This window comes from Camelus dromedarius, chromosome 23, assembly GCF_036321535.1.
Source record: "Camelus dromedarius isolate mCamDro1 chromosome 23, mCamDro1.pat, whole genome shotgun sequence".
NCBI lineage: Eukaryota > Metazoa > Chordata > Mammalia > Artiodactyla > Camelidae > Camelus > Camelus dromedarius.
In genome coordinates this window covers 10,704,072-10,729,389 of record NC_087458.1, presented here as the reverse complement: position 1 = coordinate 10,729,389, position 25,318 = coordinate 10,704,072, and the positions used below count along the sequence as shown (strand labels likewise).

General features: G+C 43.3%; 2 protein-coding genes across 11 annotated transcripts in view; one reads left to right on the top strand and one right to left on the bottom strand.

The window, feature by feature from the left end:
• CD244 (CD244 molecule) overlaps positions 1-1,424 on the top strand; it is a 29,917-nt gene extending 28,493 nt beyond the window's left edge. For 5 of the 8 annotated variants that reach the window (XM_010993078.3, XM_064477904.1, XM_064477906.1 and 2 more), the window contains one exon: positions 185-1,424. In XM_010993078.3, coding sequence (XP_010991380.2) covers positions 185-265 — 81 coding nt within the window. In that variant the 3' untranslated portion in view covers positions 266-1,424. The remainder of the gene's footprint in view (positions 1-184) is intronic. The other 3 variants (XR_010377508.1, XR_010377510.1, XR_010377509.1) reach the window with 2 other exon arrangements.
• A 1,357-nt stretch (positions 1,425-2,781) lies between these two features.
• Positions 2,782-21,697, bottom strand: LOC105100125 (T-lymphocyte surface antigen Ly-9). 3 transcript variants are annotated; one of them, XM_010993081.3, is made up of 10 exons: positions 21,539-21,697; positions 17,950-18,279; positions 14,361-14,636; positions 13,505-13,843; positions 11,751-12,020; positions 10,246-10,350; positions 9,314-9,367; positions 6,122-6,456; positions 5,662-5,733; positions 2,782-3,247 (listed from the first exon to the last, which is right to left on the bottom strand). In XM_010993081.3, exons 1-10 carry the CDS (start codon positions 21,660-21,662, stop codon positions 3,179-3,181), a joined length of 1,974 nt encoding a protein of 657 aa, XP_010991383.2. In that variant the 5' UTR covers positions 21,663-21,697; the 3' UTR covers positions 2,782-3,178. The 3 variants fall into 3 exon arrangements, with proteins under 3 accessions (XP_010991383.2, XP_010991385.2, XP_010991386.2); XM_010993083.3 differs by lacking the exon at positions 11,751-12,020; XM_010993084.3 differs by lacking the exon at positions 17,950-18,279 and having other exon boundaries at positions 21,539-21,693.
• Positions 21,698-25,318: the final 3,621 nt, after the last annotated feature.

Here is a 25,318-nt window from a genome sequence, read left to right as displayed (position 1 = left end):
GGAGCCAGAAGAACTGGATTCAAGCCTCTCCTGTCCTTCACACTGTTGACCCTGAGTCATTTGCTTCACCTGTCTGAGCTTCCTTCTTTTATGAACTATGAATGGGAATAATAATTCAGAGCCCACAGGGTTGTTGTAAGGATCTTTTAGTGGGAGGGGCTGAATTTCTCCTTTTCTTCTGCAGGTTGGAAACAGAGCATCCAAAGCCAAGAACCCTGCTCGACTGAGCCGCAGGGAGCTGGAGAACTTCTGCGTCTATTCCTAGTTACTGCAGCCATTATCCCCTCTCTTACAGCCCAGCTTCTGCTTTGGGAACCAGTCCAATGGATGATACTGCATGACTCTCTGGAACAATTCCCAGTCTGGAGAGGATACAGGAGTTTGTTCATGGTCTATATTTTGCTTTGAAAATGATTTCTAACAGCCAGTATAAGAGCAAGGCCGTAAAATAGTATCTCAACTTAACAGACCGGACAAGAGTGGGTAGAGGTATTGGGTAGTTCACAAAAGACCACCCAGAAAGTCCAAGTACTGGTCATCTTTTAAGTGCTGTGCAAATGTTTGGTGGTGTTATTATTAGCATACAGATTCCCTTCCCCTGGTTTCCTAATTTGTTATATGTCTTCCCTCCTCTCTAATCAAGGATGACCACATTTCTAGACCCTTCCCTTGCCCAGGCCATCTTTCAAAGAGGAAGGAAAGATAATGGGGACTCAGAGGAAGAGAACCAGCCCCCTCTGTGAAAGTGGACAAAATAGCTTTAAGCCAGCTGGCAGGTTCCCCAAAGGGGCCAGGCTTGGGCTTTACCCAAACACAGAGGAAAAACTCCTCCACCACATATTAAGCCTTTACTTCTGGCCAGGTGGTCACAAAGGAGTGTGGACAGGAATGAAACTAGACGGTGCAAAGCAAGCCCATCTCTGAGTGGGAAAACCAGCCAGAGCCCATGCCATCTTGATAATCTGGCCGTGGGACAAGTTTTGTCTATAGTATGATGTTTGATTTACAGAAACACATTATTAGGAATCTACTTTGGTTTCTTTACACATTCTTCACAGTCAGAAACAATACTGTATTTAGGTTCTGAGTCCACCATGAGTGCTCCCCATGGCACATGATGGAGGGAGGACTCAGACAGCTGAGTGATTGGGAACCAGACATTATGCTGGGCTCCTCTGAGTCTTCAGGACAGACCCTTCCACAGGGCTGTGGGGAGCAGGGCTGAGACTCTGGCTGAACCCAAGAAAGGGAGGATGAACTGGAAGAGATCTTACTCAGAGACCCCAACAGGTGATATTGCATGGAATCTGATTCTTCAATTGCCCTACTCTGTATTTAATGTATGAATTTAATACAAAATTGTGTTGGTATTTAGAAGCAGCCTGAATTTTTTTCTTGAATAAAATTCATGTGTCTCCTCTTTATTCAGTACTTTTTCCTCTATAGCAGCCAAAGGGCACTTGTGGGCCATCAATAAACACATGTCTGTTGAACTCCTGCTGGAGAAGAAACTGGCCCCCTGGTGAGCTGTCAGTGTCTCCCAGCCTTGTTCATTATGGAACAGCAAATTCTAGGGTCCCTGGATCCGGGGAGGCATTTAATCTCATGGGATGGCCACTCGCTCATGCCCTACCTGGTCCCTCTCCCCATGGGTGCGTGGCTGGCCAGAATAGCTTTTTCTTGGAGACAAATGTGGACAGACCATATCCCAGAAAAGGTGTCAAGGGTGAAAATCAGGAAAATATATGCAAAAGGAGGGGGAGCTGAGCCACAGAGTCAAGGAATCTGGTGAGCAGAGGGAATGGGAGATGGTGGGCGTTGTAGATGCTGACCGTTCATGTGTCCTGAGATGTGTGGATCTTGAACTGGCCAGATTTATTTAAGGAGCTAAGGAGACCCTATGTGCCCAGGGCCTTTTGGGAACCTCTATTCTGGAGTGTAATAAAGTACATCATCATCATCCAGTGTGTTTGCTGAGCTTCTGAGATAATGCCTTAGAAAGATACTATCCAGGCAACGACCAGCCAATGAACAAGCAGTAACTAAGCTCCTGCTGTGTACGAAGCACTGCCTGGCTCCCAGGAGTACCCACTGCAGGTCACAGAAGACATCGCGACTCCATGGACCATGTGCAGGAGAGCATGACAGCAGAAGCCCAGCATTAAAAGCCATAATGGGCTGCAAAGCATGAGTTACACAAATGCACATAAGAGTGTTGTGAATGTAAGTCAAGGGCAGTGCAACTGACTGACAGGGGGACAGGGCGGAGGCCACACTTTGGAGGAGAAGAGAGTTACTATGGCTGTTCTGCAGCCAGACCTGACAATAAGGAAGGAAATTCTTTTGGGTAAATATGGGAAGCTTATACAGAAGAGGCATTTTAAGCACTTAAAAAATATATCAAAAGAGTGATACACATGGTTAAAAAAAAATCTAGCAGTATAAAAAAGCATGCATTAAAAAAACCAAAATCCAAAAGACCAACAAACCCAACAACCCAGTTCCCTCCCCAGAGGCAGTCACTGATTTTTTTGTATCTCCTTTCAGAAATTTTCTCTATTCACATAGACATCTAGCTATTTATTTCTTTTTTTATCCAGCTGGTACCATATCCTACACACTGTCCTGGGCTTTGTTCTTGCCATTCAACAATTTATCCTAGAGCTCTTTCTATATTAGCACATATTAGTCTTTCCTTTCTTTGCAAAATTGGCAGGTTTTGCCATTGCATGGGTATACTTTCATGCATTTAACTAGATTCCTATTAAATGAACATTAAGGTTATTTCTAGCCTTTTATTTTGAAAAATCCTACAGGACATGATTTCATCTAAATCGTTGTGTCCATAAGTGAAACCACCTGTTAGATTTATCTTAGCAGCAGTTTAGCAGACAATGCAAAGGTCCAGATTCTCTTGGCAGAGTTTTGAGGTGTGCATCTGAGCAGAGAGGAGGAAACAGTATGAGCCTGCAAGGAGACAAACAGAGCCAGGAGACTCCAAGCAAGAGTCTGTGTCTGATCTGTTATTGTGCTTGGGAAATCACCGGGCGTGAGAGGAACAGGGAGGGTCAAATCCAGGCATCACTGAGACACTAAAGAAAATACTGAAGTGCTTCAGTTTGCAGGAGCCGCAGGCTCTATGAAGTCCAGCGGAGAAAGGAGGCAACTGCTGTTCTTTTCAGGTGAGATTTTCATAGGTAGGAATTTCAGGAGACTCGGGATCATTCTGTTGTGGAAGTGGACCCGCCTGTGAGCCGAAAGACACACAAGAATATGATTAATAAAGCTTAGAAGGCACCGGTTTTCTTTGGCCCTGTGCTGGTGAGAGAGAAGAAGGTGAGATCAGGCTATGATTGGTCCCTTCTATAGAAAGTAAAGTCATATGGACTGGCCCAGGGACAGAGCAATTAACTAAGCTGATGACAAGCATTTATGGAGAATCCCCTTATGGTGAGGACCATGAGGTGGGCTCTCTGAAAGGGAGACATAAGACAGTTCAGAGCAGCAAATTGAGGGTAACAAAAATGACAATAAAAGGCCTTGCTTTCAAGAAGCTACAGTCTAATGATCCCAATCTCTACCTTAGCTAGAGAAAAATACAAACATTTATATAAATATAATTCAGGTGATAGAGGTTATGTTCCAAGGTAATGATCCAGCCCATTTGACCTCCATGTTCCAAGGATTCTGAGGATCCCTTGTCTGGGAGTGTTCAGGAAAGGCTGTAAAGAGCAGATGAGACCTGAGCTGATGCAGAGAGGAGGGGAAGTTAGGTACCAGCAATAGCTTGGGAGTAGCACAAACCGTCTTTGAGATATTGTGCAGAGACACACGTCAGAGAAATAATAACTAAAGTAGGTTTCAGAATTTCCTGATCAAGTGGGAAATAATGGCTTTAGGAGCCCTGGAACCAGGATTCCTGGTCCTGAAAATCCCAAAGGTAAAGGATAAACTGTCGAGAGCTTGGCTGAGCAAATGCGCTGATTTCCACTTACACCGTGGGTGAGAGTGTTTCCCCCGTCTTAAGCGCCTAGGGTGGTTAGGAGCCAGGCAGAACTGACCCAGACAAGGGGGAACTCATTGCCATTCTGAAACTCAGAACAGGGACTGATGTCCATGGCTTTAAGAGTGACCAGTATTGACCCAAATACAAAGGGCCAGGCCCAAGCAGCTTTGAGAAGCAGTGAAGAATACAGATAAAGTTCCTAGATGGCTAGGCATTATGCCGTGCTCTAGTAATCAGGACATAAACCCATGATGGTTGAACTGAACTGAGTATCTGCACAAGTTTTTTGTTTTTGTTTGTTTTTAATTAAAAAAATTTCTTCAGGGCAGAGGTAATTAGGTTTATTTATTTTTTTAGTGGAGGTACTGGGGATTGAATCCAGGACCTAATGCATGCTAGGTATGCACTCTACCACTGACCTGTACCCTCCTCTCCTGCACAAGTGTTTACTGAGAAATTCTATCCATTTTTTAAAGTCCAACCCCAGTTGTATTTTTCATGAAGTCTCTCCTGTCTACCTCAGTGCAGTGCTATCTACCATTTCCAATGCCTGAAAAACCCTTGAGAATTGGACATGTAATAAGTGGTCATGTGGAGTACTTTCTCTCTTCTAGGTGACTGGATCAGCTCCAACCCTCCTCCAAAAAAGGATAGATAACAAATCTTCAAGGTCAAAGATGGTGTCTTAAAAATATCTAAATCCCCATAGCACTTAGCCCAGTTCTGGGCAAACAAAGGTGTTCAATAAATATCTACTGACTGATTCATCAATCACAGAGAAGTAGCATAATAGAAAAACTTTGAGAGGTTTTTGTTTGTTTGTTTTTGTCTTTTTTTCTTTTAATCTTGTTTGAACATATTACAAAGAGGGAATTCGGGGGGAGACTTGAAAGCAAAAGTATGAATGGACTCAATGTTTTCAGGAAAATTAAAGTGGAGTGGACAACTAGATTCAGAGCAAAGTTAATGGTTTAAGATTTTTCAGGATTATTTTAAAACACTTTGTGGTTTTTAATACTGAATCTCCAACTACTATCTGTGTGAACTTAAGCAAAATTAATTTCCTGAATCTTAGCTTCTTTGACTATAAAATTTGGATGATGGCACACTGTAGAGGTGTTATAAGGATCAGATGGGAATATGTTTGTCATTGTTTTGTAAACTGTAAAACTTTATGTAAAAGTAGTTATTATTATTATTATTATTAATGGGAAATTCTAAGCTTAAGATGTCTTTTAACACTATAATGAAATCAATGTATTGTAGTTAATAGCACATTTTTCCAAAAAATCTTGATATTAGACTGTTGGCTAATTTCCAGTTGTTTTGAAAAGTTGCCTTTTTGATGGATTAGAAACAGATTTAAAAACATACATGGATCATACAGTGTTTGGGTTTACACATTCTCATTCTGGTCAGTGTTAAGATTAATCAATATAAGATATCATTAAGTTAATTGGAAATGTTCAGCCTTCAGCCACATAGATGTGAATGAGAAATATTTGTTTCAATACTGACCATAGAGTGTGTCCGGAGGTGCACAGTGAACGGAACTTAAACTCCATGCTGTGGGAATCTAGGACTTTCAGTTAAAATGATCTGGGTAATACTTCCACACTCTGTGGGCCTTAGGATACAAAGAAAATTGTTCTCACCATCTGAGGTTTCTGTACAGAGCAGTAGATTGTGGCTGAGCTCTCTTTCTCCTGAGGAATGGGGGTCTTTCCCTGAAACAGACCAACACCAGGTTATCCATAATCCCCAAATGAGAGCTTTCCAGAGTTTCACTCTCAACCCTTGGGGAGAAGGACCACCCCACCAGGTTCTGGTTTCACACAGAAGGTGGGATCTGCCTTAGTGCAGTGGAGATAGCACCTCTGGTTTCACAACACCTCCCTTAATTATGGCTCAAGAATGGGAGTTGAAGGATGAGTTCCTTCATTCCAAGGGACTCCAAGGTTGGTAAGCATGGAGAGAGTCACAGTTCTCCACCCATGTGCCACTGTTCCTGGCCCCAAGCCCCTGGGCCCCAGTTTGGAAGGGTTAGTCATCCAGGATACAGGATTGTCTAGAAGGAAGTGGGGGAGGGAAGGTATACTGATCCAAAGAGCTCACCGTTAAGTTAAGGAAGACCTGTGTATACATCGTTTCCCCTTCAGCCACGAGTGCAGGTGCCATGTCACCTGGAGTGACAAGATCATACTCTGCCTGCCCCTCAGAGTCCGAGTCATGTTCAGCATTTTTCTGAGTGAATAAGTCACACGTTTGATCTTTTCCATTGACAGGCTGGCCCATCTCTGTCCTCTCCTTGTCCTCCACAGTTGTTCCACTGCTGTAAGAGCAGCCGTTGGAGATGTGCCTAGGCTGTTGCCTGGCAGTCGTAGTGCAAGTGTTCAACTTCTCATGCCCATGGGAGAGCTTGATGTATCCTGTGTGGCTGGCGGTTGGCTCTGGAACACATTGTGCAGGGTTGGTAAAAAGTGTGCCAGCCCTCACCTCTCTCTTGCTCTGTGCAAGGGTCCAAGCTGCTCTGACTCCTACCCCAGATAAGGCCTAGAGAACTGAAGGAGAGGCTGTTTTCCTGTCCCCTCAGGAGGCTCCATTCTACTCTCCCTTCCTCCTTTCTTTCAAGCATTCACTTATTCATTCATCGGGCATGACATGTGATGGACTCAGCAACTGTCAGTGGGCAGAACTGGCCCCAATGAATAAACCATCCTAAGTGCCATGACAAGTACTCTGGGGAAACACAAAGGTAAATTAGACCTGGTCTCAAAGGAGTACACTGTCTAGCTAGAGGTCACAGGATTAAGGACCTACTATGTGTCAGGCAATGTTCTAAATGTTTTTCATGAATAAATTCATTTAATCTGCATAAAACCCATGCAGCATAGACAATAACTATCTTTATTTATGTTTTGCAGATGAGGAAACTGGAACATATGAAGGTTAAGTATTTGCCCAAGTAAGTGGGAGGGCCAGGATTTGAAGATATGTAGTTTGGTCCCTGATGTTCTTAATCACTACTCAATACTGCCCTCTGTGGGCTTTGTGTGTGTGGGGGGGGGCGGGGAGTAGATACAGGGTGGCCTGGTTCAATGCTGAGTGATAATAGTGCTTACCATCTACTGAGTGCACACTGTGGGTATTGCCCCATGCAGTCCTCATAGCAACTCTGAGAGGCTGGTGCCCTCATTTTGCAAAGTAAGGAAACTGAAGCTTAGAGACTGAACTGCCCAAGATAACTAAAAAGGAGGAGAGCTAGGATTGGGACATAGGATTGTTTGACCTTAGAATTCATATACCTGACCACTAGGTTATCTTGAACAGATAAAGCCCATGAGGAGCCATTGATGGTTTTCGAGTAGTCAGAGTTAAGCTTTGCAAAGAGGGAGCAGAAAGGATAGAAAGGAGAAACTCTGGAGAGGGAATGGTCAGTTAGGAAACAGTTATAATATTTTAGGGAAGAAGTTATAGGAATGAGTATGTCTGTTAATAAGGATTGTTAAATAAATTAAGGTACATGTGCAGAATGGAATAAATGGAAGTGAGTCTTAGTCTGCATATGCTAATATTACTAGGATCTACTGTTAAGTTAAAAAAGTAAGTTTGCAGAGGGAGGGTATAGCTTAGTGATAGAGCATGTGCTTAGCATGCATGAGGTCCTGGGTTCAATCCCCAGTACCTCCATTAAATAAATAAATAAATAAATAAATAAATAAATAAATAAATGCCTAATTACCTACCCCCAAAAGACTGATTTTTTAAAAAAAATTTAAATTAAAAGTCATTTTAAAAAAGCAAGTTCAGAAAAATGTTATAGATTGCTCCCATATGTATAATCAAAAGAAGTGTGTGTGTGTGTGTGTGTGTGTGTGTGTGTGTGTGTGTGTATACATGGTCTGTAAATGCATTAAAATGATCTGAAAGGATTTAGACATGCATATATCTTCATATATCTTAACAGTGGAAGTCTCTTCAGGGAGAGACTTGGAGATTGGGATTTAGAAGGAGATTTACTCTTAATTTATACCTTAATTTATTTAAATTATACCTTCTGAATATATGACTTTTTAATTAAAGAAAGAACCTATTCAATAAAACAAGAAAATTGGTGACAGCATGAACTCAGACAGCAGCAGAGTCTTTAGACAAAAGGAAAATTTGGAGACGGAGTGGAGAAATTAAGGAAGAAGGCCTTGGGCACTGAGAAAAGGTGCTGAGGGACGAGGGAGGTGCAGGGATGACAGTGGTGTCCTCAACCCTTTTTTACTCCTCCTCCTCTTCCCAGGGTGCCAAGGAAGGAGGGTTCAGGCTGGAGGAGACCAGGGTCTGTCTTGCCAGCTCTGAAGAGGAAGCTGATGGGAATCTCCACAGTCCAGCCTCATTTCCATTTCTTGCCCCCTTTTTCTTGGTTACACTTTCCCTCGAGAAAAGACTACACTGTTGGATTACTTGAGGTCCTGGCTCCCCCAAACAGTCCCTCCTTCTATTCCATTTCCTTGGGGAGATCCCCTCCATGAGAGGTGACACAGGTTTTTTAAAGCAGGATTTGTCTGAGTGGCCAGAATTTGGGGGTTCCTTAGTACTCCAGAGCTCCAGAGTTCACGGTGGTAATTTAGGACACTGAGATTTGGGAGTGAGAGAGTAAGGTGCAGGCATCTCAACTCTCCACCCAACACTCATCAGAGAAGCTCCACTTTTACATGCATTGTGCTGTTGAGGTGTTGCACAATATTTTGTTTGAAAAAAGCATTCCTTAGCTTTTTTAAAAATTGGAAAACTGCTGCCTCAGTAATACTCAGGTAATAGGTGTCTAGACAGTCTCATGGGTTTTTATTTCAATTAAGTTTTAATTTTGCTTCTGCCACAGATTTTCTATTCTATCTGACCTTTGTTTCTTCATTCTTGGGAGTGGAGACAATAATCCCATTCTCATCATGGGCCACATCCAAGTGATGACAGTCAATGCCTGAGGAATCCTAGAGACCTCAGAGGACAGTCTGTGTCTCCTAACTCTGGTTACTATCTTGACCTCCTGGTTGTGGCTTTTGTTCTCCAAACCACCATCACTTAGCACATTGCTTCTCAAAATTTAATAGACATGTGATTCACCTGCAGATCTTGTTAAAATGCAGATTTGCATTCAGTACTCTGGAGTGGTGCCCAAGATTTGCATTTCTAACCAGCTCTTGGGGAATGCCCATGCTGCTGGTCACACATGCAGACCACACTTTGGGTAGTCATGCTCTGGAACTTTCATCTGGCCCACTGGCCCATTAGCCTGTGTCACTGGTGATATATTACCTGGTATGTCAGCTGGGGCCTCAGCTTGGCTGGAACTGAAGTCTGGGGCCGAACCTGAGAAGCCAAGTTTGAGAAGGGTTATCAACAGGGCTGTGAGGAGAAAGAGAGTCTCCGAATCTAAGAATCAAAGGAGACAGGGAGAGATTCTGAGGACATAGACAGGGAAAAGGCTTTAGGGAAGAGGGTGAGCCCTGATGTGAGTACAAGCCCATGTGAAAGGATGGCCAGAGTCTAGGGTCACCGTCGTTTGAGGAGAAGGCTCTGGAGCTTCCTGCCATACCTCTGGAAGGGAGAGCTCTGTCCTCTCTGTGGTAGCCACTCACCAGCTCGGTTTACTGGCTTACAGTAATTCTTCCAGGGACCTTATGTGTTCTAACCACTCTGTTCTTTCTGGCAACTACTTCATTCTCACTTCAATACTGACATTCCAGAAGGAGCTGCCAATCACAAAGCTCATCCCCTTGCCCAGGCAATAGTCACATGACAGTGAGGGGCCAATCAGAGATATTCTTGAGATTTCTCAGATTGGAGTTGGAGGGAAACATCTTTGTTCCCTTCCTCGAGTCAGAACTACTAGTATGTGTGAGTCTGGAGCTAACAGTGGTTGTGTTTTGGTACATTCCTGCCCTGCCGCTGCCTGCAGTAAGAGAGAGACAAGCTGGCTGAAAGGGAAAAATCAGGATGAGGCATGGAGAGTTCTGGTGACTTTTAAGTGCCAGTGACATTTATCTCTAGGCCAGCTCTCTCCCTTCCTTCCCCACAGATTGATTATGTGAGCCCCCGAATAATAAATCACTCCTCCCTCAAGCTGAGAAGAAATGCAGTATTGGGTGGGAAGGGGTTGGAAGGGATTATGAGAGGACAAGGAAGCCTCCAAAGGTCCCAGGGAAATGGCCCAGCACCGGCAGATGTCATCGATCTCAGAAACCCACCTCGTCTCTTTTGCTTCCAAAAGTACCAGCCGGAGATCCCAAAGCACAGAACAATGAAAACCAACAGGGAGAACCCAATCCAAAGCTTTGTACTTCTCTGAGGCCCTGTGAAGAGGCAATGAGTGATTTCAGTATAAATAATAACAAGGGAGTTGGAGCAAACAGTGGGCAGAACATAATGGCCATCCTACCTGACTCTTAAAATTCCATGCTATTGTAGGAAGTATTCCTTTTCATTCGTTCAATCTACAACTATTTATTGGACAGTCATATTCTAGGCAAGACGTTATAGCAGTACAGAAGGCAGACACTGCCCTTGGGTGGAGTGGTTTATGGCTTCCCAAGGTCACAGAATTCTAAGTACCTAAACTGGGATTTAAATGCAGGCTGCCGATCCTACACACCTGTATCCATCACGCTACACTGCCCTTCTCTATAAATGGTGTAAGGGAAGTTCTAGGCTCAAGACTAGTCCAGATTCCTACTGATCAGGGTTCTAAATCCATTTACAAGGCACAGCCTGACCCAGCGTTGTCACATCCTGGGTAGACCTTCCTTTTTTTTCTACTTCCCTCCAGGGAAGAGCAGAATAGAGTACTAAAGGTTCCAATCTTGCTTCTGCTGTGTGACCTTGGGAAGGTCTCTTACCCTTTCTCAGTCTCAGTTTCTTTATCTGTGTAATGGAGAATACTAAGAATCTCTGCTGCATAAGATTGTTGTGAAGGTTGATTGTGCGAAGGCACACAAGGACTACAATAGTGCTTGACGTCTAGTAGGAGCCACTAGGACTTTCTTTCTAGCTCCCCCTCACACAGCCCATGTTCTTTTGTAGTCTGCATGCCTTCCCATATCAACTTGTCATCAACTCTTTCCTACAAACCTCCAACATTGTGCTGCCCAATAAGGTAGCCACAGGCCGTGCATGAGCCCTTGAAATGTGGTGTGACTGAGAAATTAAATTGTCATTTTAATTTTAATTAATTGAAATTTAAATTAAAAAACAGCTACTCAATTCCTTAATGAAAAACTGGTAAGTATATTTGGAACAACTTGGATATAAACGTATTTTTTCAACTGTTACTTGTATGAAATCAGAATACAGATCAACTACTTCCTGTGCAAATTTAGCGTCTGAATTGAGATGTGCTATGAGTATAAAGCACATATGGGATTTCAAAGACTTAGTATAAACTGAAATGTAAATTATCTCATGAATAATTCTTTGTATTGAGTATGTGTTGAAATGATCATATTTTGGATATAGTGGGTTAAATAAAATATATTATTAAAATTCATTTTACATGTTTCTTTTTGCTTTTTTCTAATATGGTTATTAAAATTGAAATTACATATGTGGCTTCCATTATATTTCTATTGGAATACGCTGCTCTAAAAGACTTGCTCAACTCCCTCACTGCACTTCATAGAGAACCCTTCAGAATGAAAACTCTTGGATCTGAGGACCCAAGGCTCTGAGGTCTGGCTAAACAAAGATGGAGAGCAACCTGGACAGATGTTCCCAGAAAGAAACTGCCAGGAACTGTTGCTAACAGGGTTGCTGGCTGTGCATGTGAAGTTGGGGTGGTTTTCTCCACTTCTCCAGGAGATGTTGAGGTGAGATCCTCCTTGGGACAGGACAGCTTCTTTCTGCAGGGGGGTCCAACTGTATGTCACGTTGTGTCCACTGTCTTCCACTGAGCATGTCAGGCTGACCCTGCAGATGCTGGCCTCTGTGGGCCAGAGGCTAAAGGTGACTTTTGGCTTTTTCAGCCTCCCTGTGTGAGGAGAAAGGCAGATGGGATCTGGAGTCAGGCCTGCCCACTGGGCAGTCACCATGTCTTCACATGTTCAAAATGTATATTCATGAAGTTGTGTGTTGACACTGCCTTAGGGCTGGGAAGTTGCCTCTGGGAGTATACCAGGCCTTTCCCTTGATAGCTATGAAGTCTCAGACACATCCTGTATCTCTTTGGGCTTTTTTAAGTTTTTAATTAATTTTTGTTTGTTTTTGTTTTGGGGGGAAGTAATTAAGTTTATCTATTCACTTATTTATTTTAATGGAGATACTGGAGATTGAACCCAGGAGCTCGTGCATGCTAAGCACACACTCTAGCCACTGAGCTATACCTTCTCCCCTCTCTTTGGGCTCTTGAGGCCCAGATGTGAAATAAAAGAGTTAATGAAAAGTGAAAAAAGATATCACATCATTCTATACAGTATACTGTGAAGAAGTAAACCCATCAACACAAAGAACCACAAAGCAGGGGAGGGTATAGCTTAGTTGAAGAGCGCGTGCTTAGCATGCAGAGTCCTGGGTTCAATCCCCAGTGTTTCCATTAAAATAAATAAATGCATAAATAAAAAACCTAATTACCCCTCCAAAAGAAATAAGCACAATGCTTCTACATGCCCTGAGGTCCTTCAAGACTTACATTTTGAGGTCTCATCATCTAATTTATTTACTCACATGAAGTGAGGAATTTGAAGACGTGAGCACAGCACTGACACAAGTAAGAGCTCAATAAGTGTTAACAATTTTAAAAGCAGTGTAAGTCTGGCACCCTTTGTTCCCAATTTAATATTATTTTTACTTGATCTACCTCTTGGTTATTTGATATGTAAATCACAGTAGATCTGAGCTTGCATATTTTAAGAGGACCATGGGTACCACTGAGACACCAAGTAGGGGACAAGTTGACCACGTCTGAATGACACAGGTGGAGAAGCTGGCAAACAGAAATTATACAAACTGTCCAGCCAAGCTCCCGTGTTGCCCAGGGCTGAGGAGGAAGACTGTGAGTTCTATTCCCACACTCAGGGAAGCTGAATAGTTCTCTAAACTCTTGAAGGTCACAAAGTCTTTGGACACTAAAGGCTTTCTCCTCAGTCCTCTCTGATTTTATGCCAGCCATTTCTGCCCTTAAGCAAAATGATAATGTTCTATAAAAATGTAGGTTGGAGAGGTCTTGGTCTCACCTGGTGATCAATGCAGGAGGATGGGGCAAGTACCAAAAGATGGATGGTTGAGGCTTAACTGGAAGCCTAGAAGAAGGGGGATGTGGGCTGGGAAATTCTACCCAGCTGCTGGTTGTATTTTCCTCCTGTAAATTGACTGGTGTGAACTGAGTAGCTGTCCTAGTGGTCTGAGGGATTTTGTAGGAGGAGAGGCCTGAGGGAGGAGGTAGGTGGGAGAAGCTGCAAAGAGGAGAAATCTTTCAGGGAAGAAGTCTAACGATGGGCGCTCTATTCAGAAACTTACGGTAGATGAGCAGGATGATACGTTCAGTGCTGATAATTCTGGAGTTTGAGCACACATAGGCGTGGTAGGGGCCAGCATCCTCCATCTTCAGCTGGCCAATCTTCAGGGAGTAGTCCTGGCTGGAGATCTGCATCGTGTTCTTATCGGGATCCTTGAACTTAATGAGCTGATTGACTGTTGCTTCTTGTCCCCGCTTTTTGCTGATAATAGTTGTGTTAAACATCCAGACAACTTTTTCTATATCCTGACTGTCCGGGAGTGCTAGGGGCAGGGTGATGGACTCTCCCAGGATCCCTGCCACTGTCTCCCCCATTGGTCCTCCTCTGGAGGCTCCTAGATCTGGAGTCAGAGATGAGACATTGCAGCTTCAGCCACTGGCCCTGCTCCCTTAACCCTCAGCCTGCCTGAAGGGGACAATAGCCCCATAGATCCTCCTGCCCAGGTCCCTTCTCCCTTTCTCTGATGAGGCATCCCCGCTGACTTCCCATGACCACTTGTCATGCACAGGCATGCACTTGGCTCTGCCTATAGCATACCCAGGCCTCCCCTGCCCTCTCTGCCCTTCTGAGGAGACCGTAGGAGACATCCCTACCCAGGCAAAGGACAATCTGGATTTCTGCATCCACACTTTTTTTCCCTCCCTTTCTCTACCGTTAGAATTGCACAGCGCCCTGGGAGTTCCCAAGTCCCCTGTCAGTCTGTCTCAGGCTCCTGAAGGTAGAGAAGAAAGGATTTTCATGTCTATTTTCTTGCCTACCTACCTCACCTGTGTCTTGCCAGAATCCTGGGATTTAGACTCTATAGTGGCTCAGACTGTCTCTGGAATCCCCTGGAAAGCCTACAAGGAGCCAGTTACCTGTACAGAACTGCCAGTTGTGGATGGGACGGGAGCTGCTCTGGCTGACCGGGTTCTTGGCTGTGCAGGTGATTGACAGGTCTGGGTCACAGGGCAACCAAGAGATAGTGAGAGTGGAGCCCCTCCAGGATTCAGAAGCATGGGGGTCCCTCGAGGTCCAGCTGTACAGAACATCTTCCCCTGCCCGCTCCACGGAGCATATCAGGGTGATGTTACAGGAGGCATTCTCAGACACGGTCATAGACTTCACGGTGACTTGAGGTTCCTGCAGCTGCTCTGCAGGGATAAAGGCAACGGGGAAGCTACTCAGATCCCTTTCCTAATAGGACAGAGCTAAGAGAAAAAGGTGGTGATGGTACAGAAGCTGGGGGCAGAAGGGAAAGGCCAGCATTATCTCTTCCAGTGGGATGTTTTCTTTTATTTTATAGCAGACTGGGTTGAGTGCCTCTCCTCTGTGCTTCTGCAGTATCCTCTCTGGGTATTATCACCATGACTCAACATAACAGTAATCTGATTATGTCTCTCTCTCTCCCCCACCAGTTTGTGAAATCCTTGAGGACAGGGCCTGTGTCTGAACATCTAACACCCGCCTGGCCCATGAAAGGCACTCATAAATGTTTGGTAAATAAGTGAATGAATGAACCAGTCTCAAACACTGGGGAGTTGGAACGTCTGTTTCTAGAATTTGAGTTGCCCTGGCCTTTTGGTCTAAATTTAGGACCCATTGTGCTTCCAAATCTTCTTCCTGGTGCTTTCCTTCCCTTTTGTTCTGTCTCTTCTGTTCAGTGTGTGTGTGTGTGTGTGTGTGTGTGTGTGTGTGTGTGTGTGTGTGTAAGTTTACTTTCTTTTTTTTTTGGATAGGCAAGACATACATAAAATTGAATTGGCAATGATACAAAAGGTCATACACACAAAAAGCTAAGCTTTCTTGTCCCCAGCCACTCATTTCCTCTCCCCAAGAATTATTGTTCCTGAAGACCATAACTATTGTGGGTTTCTTGTTGATCTTTCCAGAGAGATTCTAGTTATAGACACATATGTGATAGCACACTATACATACTGTCCTGAGCCTTTAAAATTTTTAATAGTGTATCTTGGAAATTGTTGTATGTTAGTACATATTAAGCCAATTCATTCTATTTCTGTTAGTTGCATAGAATTCCACTTCCTTAATATACAGAGTACCCAAAAATCAATTAAAAAAGGTCAAATGACCTGATAGAAAATGGTGTCATAGGCTGAACTGTGTCCTCTCAAACTTCATGTGTTGAAATCCTAACCCTCAGTACCTCAGAATGTGATTGTATTTGAATGTAGGACTATATTTGTAAATAGAGGTAATTAAGTTAAAATAGGATCATTAAGATGGTCTCTAATCTGATATGACTGGTGTCCTTTTAAGAAGAGGAGATTAAGACACAGACAATGCAGACAAACAGACAACCTAAGGATCTGAGGACTTAGAGGAAGAAGGTGGCCATGCGCAAGCCAAAGAAAGAGGCCTCAGAAGAAACGAAACCTGCTGACACCTAGACCAGCCTCCAGGCTTGTGAGAAAACAAACCTCCGCTGTTTAAGTTACTCAGTCTCTACTGTTTTGTTACAGCAGCCCTAGCCAGCCAGTACAGATTCTGGCACCAGAAGTAGGGTGCTGCTGCAAGAAGTACCCCAAAATGTGCAAATGGCTTTGGAACTGGTTAATGGACAGAGGCTGGAAGGGCTTAAGTCATATGTTAGAAAAAGCCTTTACAGTCTTCAAGAGACTGTTCATAGAAATATGGATGTTCAAGGTGATTCTGGTAAGTGCTCAGAAAGAAGAGAGCTGTAGAGAAAGCTTCTATTATCTCAGAGATACACATATATTATCATTAACCTAATGTTGGTAGAAAGATAAACATTAAAGGTGTTTCTGGTGAGGTATCAGCTGAGAGTGGAAAATATGTTATTGGAGGAAAGGTAATACTTATTATAATGTGGCAAAGAACTTATACAAATGTGTTCTAGTGTCTTGTAGAAAGTAGAACATTTAAGTGATGAACAGGGTGTTTAGCTAAGGAAATTCCTAAACAAAGTGTTGTGGGCTTTGCCAGTCTTCTCCTTCTGCTTGTAGTAAAATATGGGAGAAGAGAGGTAAGATGAGGAAGGAATTGTTAAGCAAGAAGAAACCAGAATTTTTAAGATTTGGAAAATTCTCAGCCTATCTATACTGCAAAAAATGAGAATTTGTGTCTGGAGAGAACACTGAGGGTATGACAACGTTGGCTGAGAAGATCCTGGTGTGATTCATGGATCCAATCAACCATTTCAATAGAAATTCTGACAGCCTGGACAGATGGACAAGATGGCACAAAGTGAAGGAAGACTGTAAGACTTTTGGGATTCCATGGGATGAGCCGATAGAGCTATCCAGCTGAGACTATGCCTTACCCTTCAAGAAAAGGGAAGAATAACCCCAAAGTCAGTTCAGACAGAGGTCGACAAGGCTGCCAAGGCCACCATGGGCCTAGAGGGCACAGCCCAAGGGAAGTTGGTGGAATGGTTTCCTCCTTGGTTCCATGGGGCAGGGCTGCTGCTCAGGGCCAGCGTTTAACGAGGTGGAGCTGCCACCCCAGTGGGCCTGGAGGATAGATCATAGAGCCAAAGAAGATTATTCTTGAACTTTAAAATCTAATGGAATTTGCCCTGATAGATTTTAGACTTGTTTGAGATTTGTGGCCCCTTTCTTCTTTCTGATTTCTCACTTTGGGAATGCAAATGTCTTATGCCTCCTTTTATCATACAAGCAGGTAACTTGTCTGATCACAGGTTCACAACTGGACAGGAATTTTGCCTCGGGATGATTTATACCTCAAGTCTCACTTACACATGATTTAGGTGATATTTAAATAAGATTTTGGACTTAAAGATGGAATGGATTAAGACTTTTGGGGCTGAATCTATTTTGCATGTGAGAAGGACATGTGTTTTGGGGGGCCAGAGGCAGAGTTTTATGGGCTGAATCATGTCTCCCCCAAATTCATATGTTGAAGTCATAATCCCTAGTACCTCAGAATGTGACTGTAGTGGGAGACAGAGCTTTTAAAGAGATAATTAAGTTGAAATGGGGTTGTTAGTGTGGGCCTTAATCCAGTATGACTGGTGTCCTTATAAAAGAGAAGATTAAGACACAAACAAGACAGACAGAGGGACGATCAAGGAGGACATATTAAGAAAGCAGCCATCTGCAAGCCAAGGAGCAAGGCCTGAGAAGAAATCAAACTTGCTGACATTTTGAACTTGGACTTCTACACTCTAGAATTGTGAGAAAGTAAATTTCTGTTGTTTAAGCCACTCAGTCGCTGGTGTTTTGTTATGGCAACCCTAGAAAGCTAATACAGATGGTTAACAGAGAGTTGCAGAAGAGAGTATACAAATGGCTTTTCAACACATTTTGGCTATTTTTTCACCCTTGACACCTGCATTTATGGAACTGGGCGAGAATGGCCAATGTGATAGTTCTCTTTGTCCGAGAAAGAGAAACTCCTGGAGAGGAAAACACACAGCTTTTAAAAATTAAATGTCAAAACACACAGGTGCTCTCCGGAACTCACCATAGATGTGCAGAGTGAATTCGTCATTTCTGGTGACATTAGAACTCACTTGGTTTATCTGGGCTTGGTAGGATCCTGCATCTTTCACAGTCAGCTTATTGATAGACAAAGAATTGTTCTGGGTGAAGATATTTACTCGGCCCTGGTAGCTTCTGTCCGTAAAGACAATAACTCCTCTTGGGAATGCTAAAGCAAAAGATCCTTGGGGACCACTCCAGGTGATATGCTCAATCTCTGTGTCTGTTGAAATGTCCAGGGAGAAAGTTACCGAACCCCCTAGAATGCCTTTCACCACAGCTGGGGCTGAGTCCTTTCCAGAAGCTCCTAGCCCTGCAAAGACAGAAGAGGGACTTGGAGGAGCAGCTGGACTCCTTAAGCCAGCCTTCATTTATTCATTCAATAAACACATATTGGGAGTAAATACCAGATGTTGAGAAATGAGACAAGATTCTGGCCCTTCTTTCTCTAGACCCATTGTCTAGAAAATGTATTCATTCATTTGTTCATTCATTCGTTTACCAAACATTCGCTCCCTCAAATGTAGCTACAATAATCAGTAAAACAGACTTTATAGGTTGCTGTTCCAACAGGGAAATTAGCATTGTGACTTTAGATGAATTTCTGAATTTCCCTGAGAATTAGTTTACTCATCTATAAGATGGAAATGTTCACACCTGTTCCATCTTCCTTCAGGAATATGGTAGAGATTAAATAAAAATAAGTTGCAGTAAATCCTAAAGAAGTAAAATGAAGTAAAAATGGAGCATCTTTTTAAAAATAAAATGGATTCATGGATGGCTAACGGGGTGGACAGATGAATAGGTGTGTGAAAAAACAAGTAAAATACCAATGGTAGAACCGAGAGGGAAGGTGTATGAGTGTTCATTGCAAAATTCTTTCAAGTTTTCTGTATGTTTGAGAATTTTCCTAATTAAATGTTGGGAACAACAGGAGCATCTCTCACCTCTCTCATTTTACCTTTCCTCATTGTCCAGGGCATCTCAGACTGACTTTGACTTGGCCAGGGAAATCTGGTCTGTCCTTAGGAACAAGTTTTGGGGTTGGGGGTAGTAGGTATTGATTCAGCTCCTGATTTCTTCATCTCAGGAAAGTCTCAGATCGCTGATAAACATTGTTCCCAAGGCTTCCAGAAGCCTGACATCTGGCCACGGCAGCTTTACTCCCTTGTAGAGGCCCTGTGAGTGTCTGCTGGTTGGCCCCAGCCTGAATTCCCAGATTCCAGGGCTTCTGAGGCTCTAGAGAGTGCTCTGGAAAGCTAGACCAAATCAGGTGGGCTCCGGACCCAGACTACACCAGGGATTCTGGGTGGAAAAATACGTAGAAGATGTTAGAGAGAGAGGAGAGACCAAAGTACAGCCTGGAGGGATGGGAAAAGGTTGAAATGTGTTCTGAAAGCATAAAGGGTTTACAGAATATGTGGACGCAGAGGAGACAGTACAGCTGGTGCAGGCCAGAACCCCATCAGCTGAGCACTTGGACCTTGGGGAGAGACAGCTAGGGAGGACTCAGTACTGGAGACCCTGGATGTGACAGGGTCAGTTCATTTCAGGTGGATGCTGGGGGCAGATTCAGAAGACAGAAGCTGAGTTGTGTGATGCTGGTTTGAAGTTGACTGAAAGAGAGCTTTTCCCATCCAGAAGACACTGCTTATGATTGCCATGTGCATATTAGGCACTTTGTAGAAATCACTTCATTTAATCCTCAAAATTGTCTAATAAGTAGCCCCATTTTTCAGATGAGGGGCTGAAATTTAGAGAGTTTTAGCCACTGGCCTGGGATGACTGAGTTGGTCAGTTGCAGAGCCTAGATTCTGTGTACAAGATGCCCCGAGTGTGGAGGCTGAGAGCACTGACCACCCAATCCTGGCATCCCAGTCGGTGCTAGGTCTTGGCTGGGTGCATTTGAGCTCAGGTCTTCTCACATCAGCAATAAACAAAGCCTCACAGGCTATCAGTGTGAGAAACAGGATGTGATCTCCACATGTCAGGTCCTGTTGCAGCAAACGGTGCTACGTAGCTACCTGTACAGTGACTGGAGTCCCAGGTAACAGATATCTTATTTTGAACTGCATATCATTTGACAAATAATAAAAGAGGGTTCAGAGATTGTGATAACTGAATTGTCCATTCTTTAATAAGCGGTTATTAATAATTTCTGAATAATGTACTTAACTGTGATTATTATAACAGTCATAGCTTCCATCAACTATGTGCCAAGTACTTTACGTATATCATCTCTAATCTATGAAACAGTCTTACACGACATATCTTACTAATTGCATTCTACACTTAAGAAATAGAGGCTCACACACCTAATAAAAGACGGAGCAAGGATTTAATTTCAAATACTTCTGACACTTAAGCTGGTGCTGTGGGGAAGAGGAGTAGATGTTGGAAATTTTCACTTTATTGCCTCCTAAGTTCCTGAAGCAGCTCCTTGGAAAAACATTGAGGAAACTCCCTTCTAGACCAAAAAGAGTGAGGCTTGAGGTCACCCTAATTGGTAGAATCTGACAGAAGGAGATGCCTCTTTGCCCTGAACTGCTTGAAATTCACTGTGTTGACCATCTGGATCTTGGATATCATTGGATGTGGCTAATTTCAGGTCTATCCAACACAACCAAGAAGTACTCCAACAAGTTGGGTGTAGATATAAATAGCCCTGCTGCTTCCTGTGTTTTTATGGTGAGTGAAGATGAAATCGAAAATGACGAGAGATCAGATCGAAAATTCAACCCTGAGGTCTAGGCTCTCCCTACTCATATATGCACCTAGGAATTTTTCTAGAGGTCTCCTCACTGCCCACCCTACCCCTACTGCTCTCAGGTCCCTAGTGCTACCCGGACCATCCTCCCTGAATCCCTGGGGAAAGCAGGATCCCAGAGGGACAGCAGGTGCCACAGTCCCAGGTGGCTGAGATCCTCCCAGGGGTACTGGGTCAGCTGTGCCCACTGGAGAAAAGTGTTTCCCAGAAAATAGCTGGGAAATGTTTCCCAGAAACTAGCAGGACTTGGGCCTTGCGGGGAGGTAGGATGTCAAAGAGAAAGGATATTCAGATGGAGGCCACCTAGCCCAAGGCCATCAGACCATCTCCAGATCCCCAGTGAAGCCTCCATAGTCCAGGATATGTGATAAACAAGGCAGGATGTAGAAAGAGGCTCCCGCAGTCCTCTCTCTCCCCAGGAAATTGATAGGTGACTTGACATCAGCCGGATTTCCCTCTGTCTCTCTGTGGGTTTTATCCACATTGTACAGGGAATAAACTCATGACTCAGTATTTCTTAGGAGGAAAACTTGGGGATGAGAAAGACATTCTGAGCTCAGACTTACTTGAGACAAGGGTTAGCACATCACCTATTCGTGTCTGTGAGACAGTGCGTGCGCACGCGCACACACACACGTGCACACACACACACACACACACACAGCTCAGAATAAGGTGGAACCTGCAGAATAATTACCAAAAGGAGAGGATTTCCCTGATTTTACCAAATAGAATCCCCAGCAGAAATGTGACCAGCCTCAGAGGAAGACCAGTAGCAAGAGGTGTGGCCATAGTGTGGACTTACCCATGAGCAGGACAAGGAGAGGGGTCCGTAGAAAAGGAGAGACTACGTGTGGATGACTCTTCAGTGGTTTATTGGACAGAAGCTGTGGAGCCCAACCATCTGTATGTCTCCTTGGGCCCACCATGATGGTCTACTTGCAGACTGCAGGCTGAAGGAGGAAGTACTTACCACAGCTTCCGCAATCGTGTGTGTATGTGTGTGTGTGTGTGTCCCAGGGAGAGTTGTTTATACCCAGCACCACAAGCACCACAAATTCTTCTCACATGCTCAGCCTTGGGTAGAGGTCTCAAGTCTATTAACAGGCTTCATGGGATTTGCAAACCGATGTCAGTCATCACTTGCTTCAACCTCAGGTGACTTGGGTTCTAAACTTGGCTCTAAAGATGCCCCTTAAAGCTCTCTATCTCCTGCCCTTGTATGATCATCTCTTCTTGCATGTGGGATGGATTTACTGACTTGCTTCTAGTGAGTAGAATGCAGCAGAAGGAATGGGATGTCACTTCTGAAATTAAGTTACAGAAAGCCTATGTCTTCCACCTTGGGCTCTCTCTCTCCACCCTTCCTGCATACCCCTCCCCCTCCCTGACCTTATGCAAGGAGCCAAGTATTAAGTTTTGAGCAGCAGGTCCCCAAGATGAAGAAGGCCTCCAACCTCCAGTCAACACCCAGCACAGAACTGGTGTCTCTGGCCAACAGTCGATGAGAACCTGAGGTCTGCCAAGAGCCTCAAGAGTGAAACTGGGAGTGGATCCTCCACTCGGAGGGCCTTGAGATGACTGCAGTCCTGGATGACATCTTGACTGTAGCTTAATGAGGGACCCTGAGCCAGAGGCACCCAGCTACACTGTGCTTGGATTCCTGATCCACAAAAACTGAGATAATCAGTTCTTGTTGTTTTAAGCTGCTAAATTTTGTAATTTGTTACACAGTAATGGGTAACTGATACAATGCTTCAATAAACTCCCTATTTTGCTTAAGCCATTTTGCATTGACTTCCTGCCAGTGCAAGAGAAAGACTTTAACTAATCTGGAAAAAGCACTGGGGATGGATGTTGCAAGTGACAGTTGTAGAATTGGCTGAGTTGAGAAGTGAGGTTGCGGATAGCATAATTCCCTTTATCTTGCCTTGGGAAACTGATTTCTTTAAAAAAGAATTGATAGTGCAATAGCTGGTTAAACTGTAGCTTCTTCAGAAGCTGGTCATGAGCTGATGTTGCACAGTCTTGAGACTGAAGGCCTGCTAAAATTTGTGCTCTAGGAGCCTCTCCTGCCTCACTCTAGTCCTGGCCCTGTGGCTAGAACATGGCTATCTGGAGTTGCAGGACACAGGGCCAGGAAAGTTTACCACAGCTCAGATAAAGGGTCTCATAACCCAGGAGCTATGTATGGACTAAGTGTTTGTATCTTCCCAATATTCACATGATGAAGTCTAATCCCAAATGCAATGGTATTAGGAGGTGGAACCTTTGGAAGATGATGAGGTCAAGAGGGTAGAGCCCTCATGAAGGGGATTAGTGTCCTTATACAAGAGACCCCAGAGAGCTCCCTTGCCCCTTCCACCATGTGAGGTTCACAGTGAGAAGATGGCTGTCTGTGAATCAGAAGGCAGGCTCTCACCAGGCACTAAATCTGCTGGTGCCTCGATCCTCACTTCCCAGCCTCTAGAACTGTGAGAAGTAAATTTATGTCATTTATAAGGCATCCAGTCAATAGTGTTTTTGGTATGGTGGTCCAAATGGACTAAGACACCAGATTAAAGGCAATGACAGTTCAGCAGGTGTTTTAAAGCAAAAGTGGGCATGAGTCAAGGACTCTAGAAAACTTACTCCAGCAGCAAATTGGAAGGTAGATGGAAGGAATGAGACTGAGATGAGGAGACAGGTAATGGGCTATTAAGGAGCCCAGGTAAGAGCAGGAGAGCAGGGACAATCTGGGTGGGAGGAAAGGGTTCAAAAATATTGATAATAATAAAAAATAATCATTAACATTTGTTGAGTAATTACAATGAGTAAGGCTTCATGCTTGGACCTTTACATATGTTTTCTCTTTTAATTCCCAAATCAACCCTATTTGGTTGATACTCCTATTATTCCCATTTTAGAGATGAGGAAACTGAGGTTTAGCAAGGGAAATGTCACTGGAAGGACCTTCTTTGAATTTGTGAACATAGGTAGACACAGTCTTGTGATACTTAGAATTCAAATGAAGTATCATTTAAGTACAGCAATCAAATACAGTAAAAATCTAAAATAATGTGAATTTCCGTAGACTACAGTTGGCACATGGGGTCCTGAACTCACCCAGCCCCTGTCCTTACACAGGGAAGATTAATATTCTCATTGAGCTATGGATGCAAAGGTACCTAGTGTTGGGAAGCAGAGAGGAGGCAAGTTGTTCCCAACATCTCTAGTTGTTCAGTGTCCTTGGACCAGGCCAGCAAATGGGTGCAAATGACCAGAAAATGTCTGGAATCCCTGCTACTGTCCTGGGAATTCAGCCAGTCACAGCCCCCAGAAGCACCTATTTACTATGCATTGCACCCAGGTAGCATCAAACCCCAGGCTGGGCTGCAATTTACATTCCGCAGCCACAGTGCCAAATTCAGTTGCATAGATTCACCATGAGCCCCTAACCAGCCCTTCACTGATGTTGCAGTTAAGATGATCCTGTATTTTACACAACTGCACAGCTGGACTTTCTGGACTTTACTTTTAATATTATGTAGGGTTTTAATACATATATTCTCCTAAAGATTGGAAGACTATGAAGAGTATAGAGGTTTGACATGGTCAATGTTTTTTACACCTAAATGGAAAGAGTGTTAAATGTCTTAAGAGCTAAAAGAGATGCAACAGAAAATCAACTGCTGTAGCTACAGAAAGGGAAGAATCAGGTGATACCATAGGTTGCAAGTTGAATCTAGGGGGCACAGGCTTTGAGCTCGGCCTTTTAGAGGGCATGAACAAAGCAAGTAAAGAGACCTCAGTGGGTCCCATCAGCTAATGTCTCAGTGATATCTGGTCATTAGGCAACCTTCCTTGGTTGAGAAGGTACCCCAGGGAAGAGATGGGATTGAGATGACATAATTGTTTTATACGTAGTTATGAGTCTTTCAATCCTGGAAAGATAAGGAATTCAGAATAGACACATTCAAGAAATCAACTAATATTTTTTGTTTAAGTATACACATTGTTTGAGAAATTTAAATTATTAAAAGAATAGCTAACTTTGTGGTTCTGATTTGAATTATGTCAGTAAGTAATTGATTTACATTTGTGATTTTAACTGGAAATCTTGTTAAGTTTATATGAAGTATTGAATATTTTAAGACAACTTAAAAATAACCATACTTACAAGTTTAATGTATTAGATTTACAAGCCTTCTTTAAGTATTTAGGAAAGTTTATTTGCTGATTAAAATACTTTAAAAGGAAATTAAATGTATTACACTTAATAGTGAGGTTTGAAGTGCTTAAAGGAATCAATTTATAAATTTATAAAATGAGTCAAATGTTATCAATAACCCCTAAAATAGGTTGTTAAAAATTGCCTGATAATATGATTTGTAAGCTGAATTAAGGCTGACCCAGCTTTATAATTTGCATTTTTTTAGTAAATTGAATATTAATTCCTTTTTTTTTTTTTTTGGTGGAGGTGGGGAGGTAATCAAGTTTGTTTGTTTGTTTGTTTACTTGTTTATTAATGGCTCCACTGGGGGTTGAACCCAGGACCCTGCGCATGCATTGAGCTATACCCTCTCCCCGAATATGAATTCTTAAA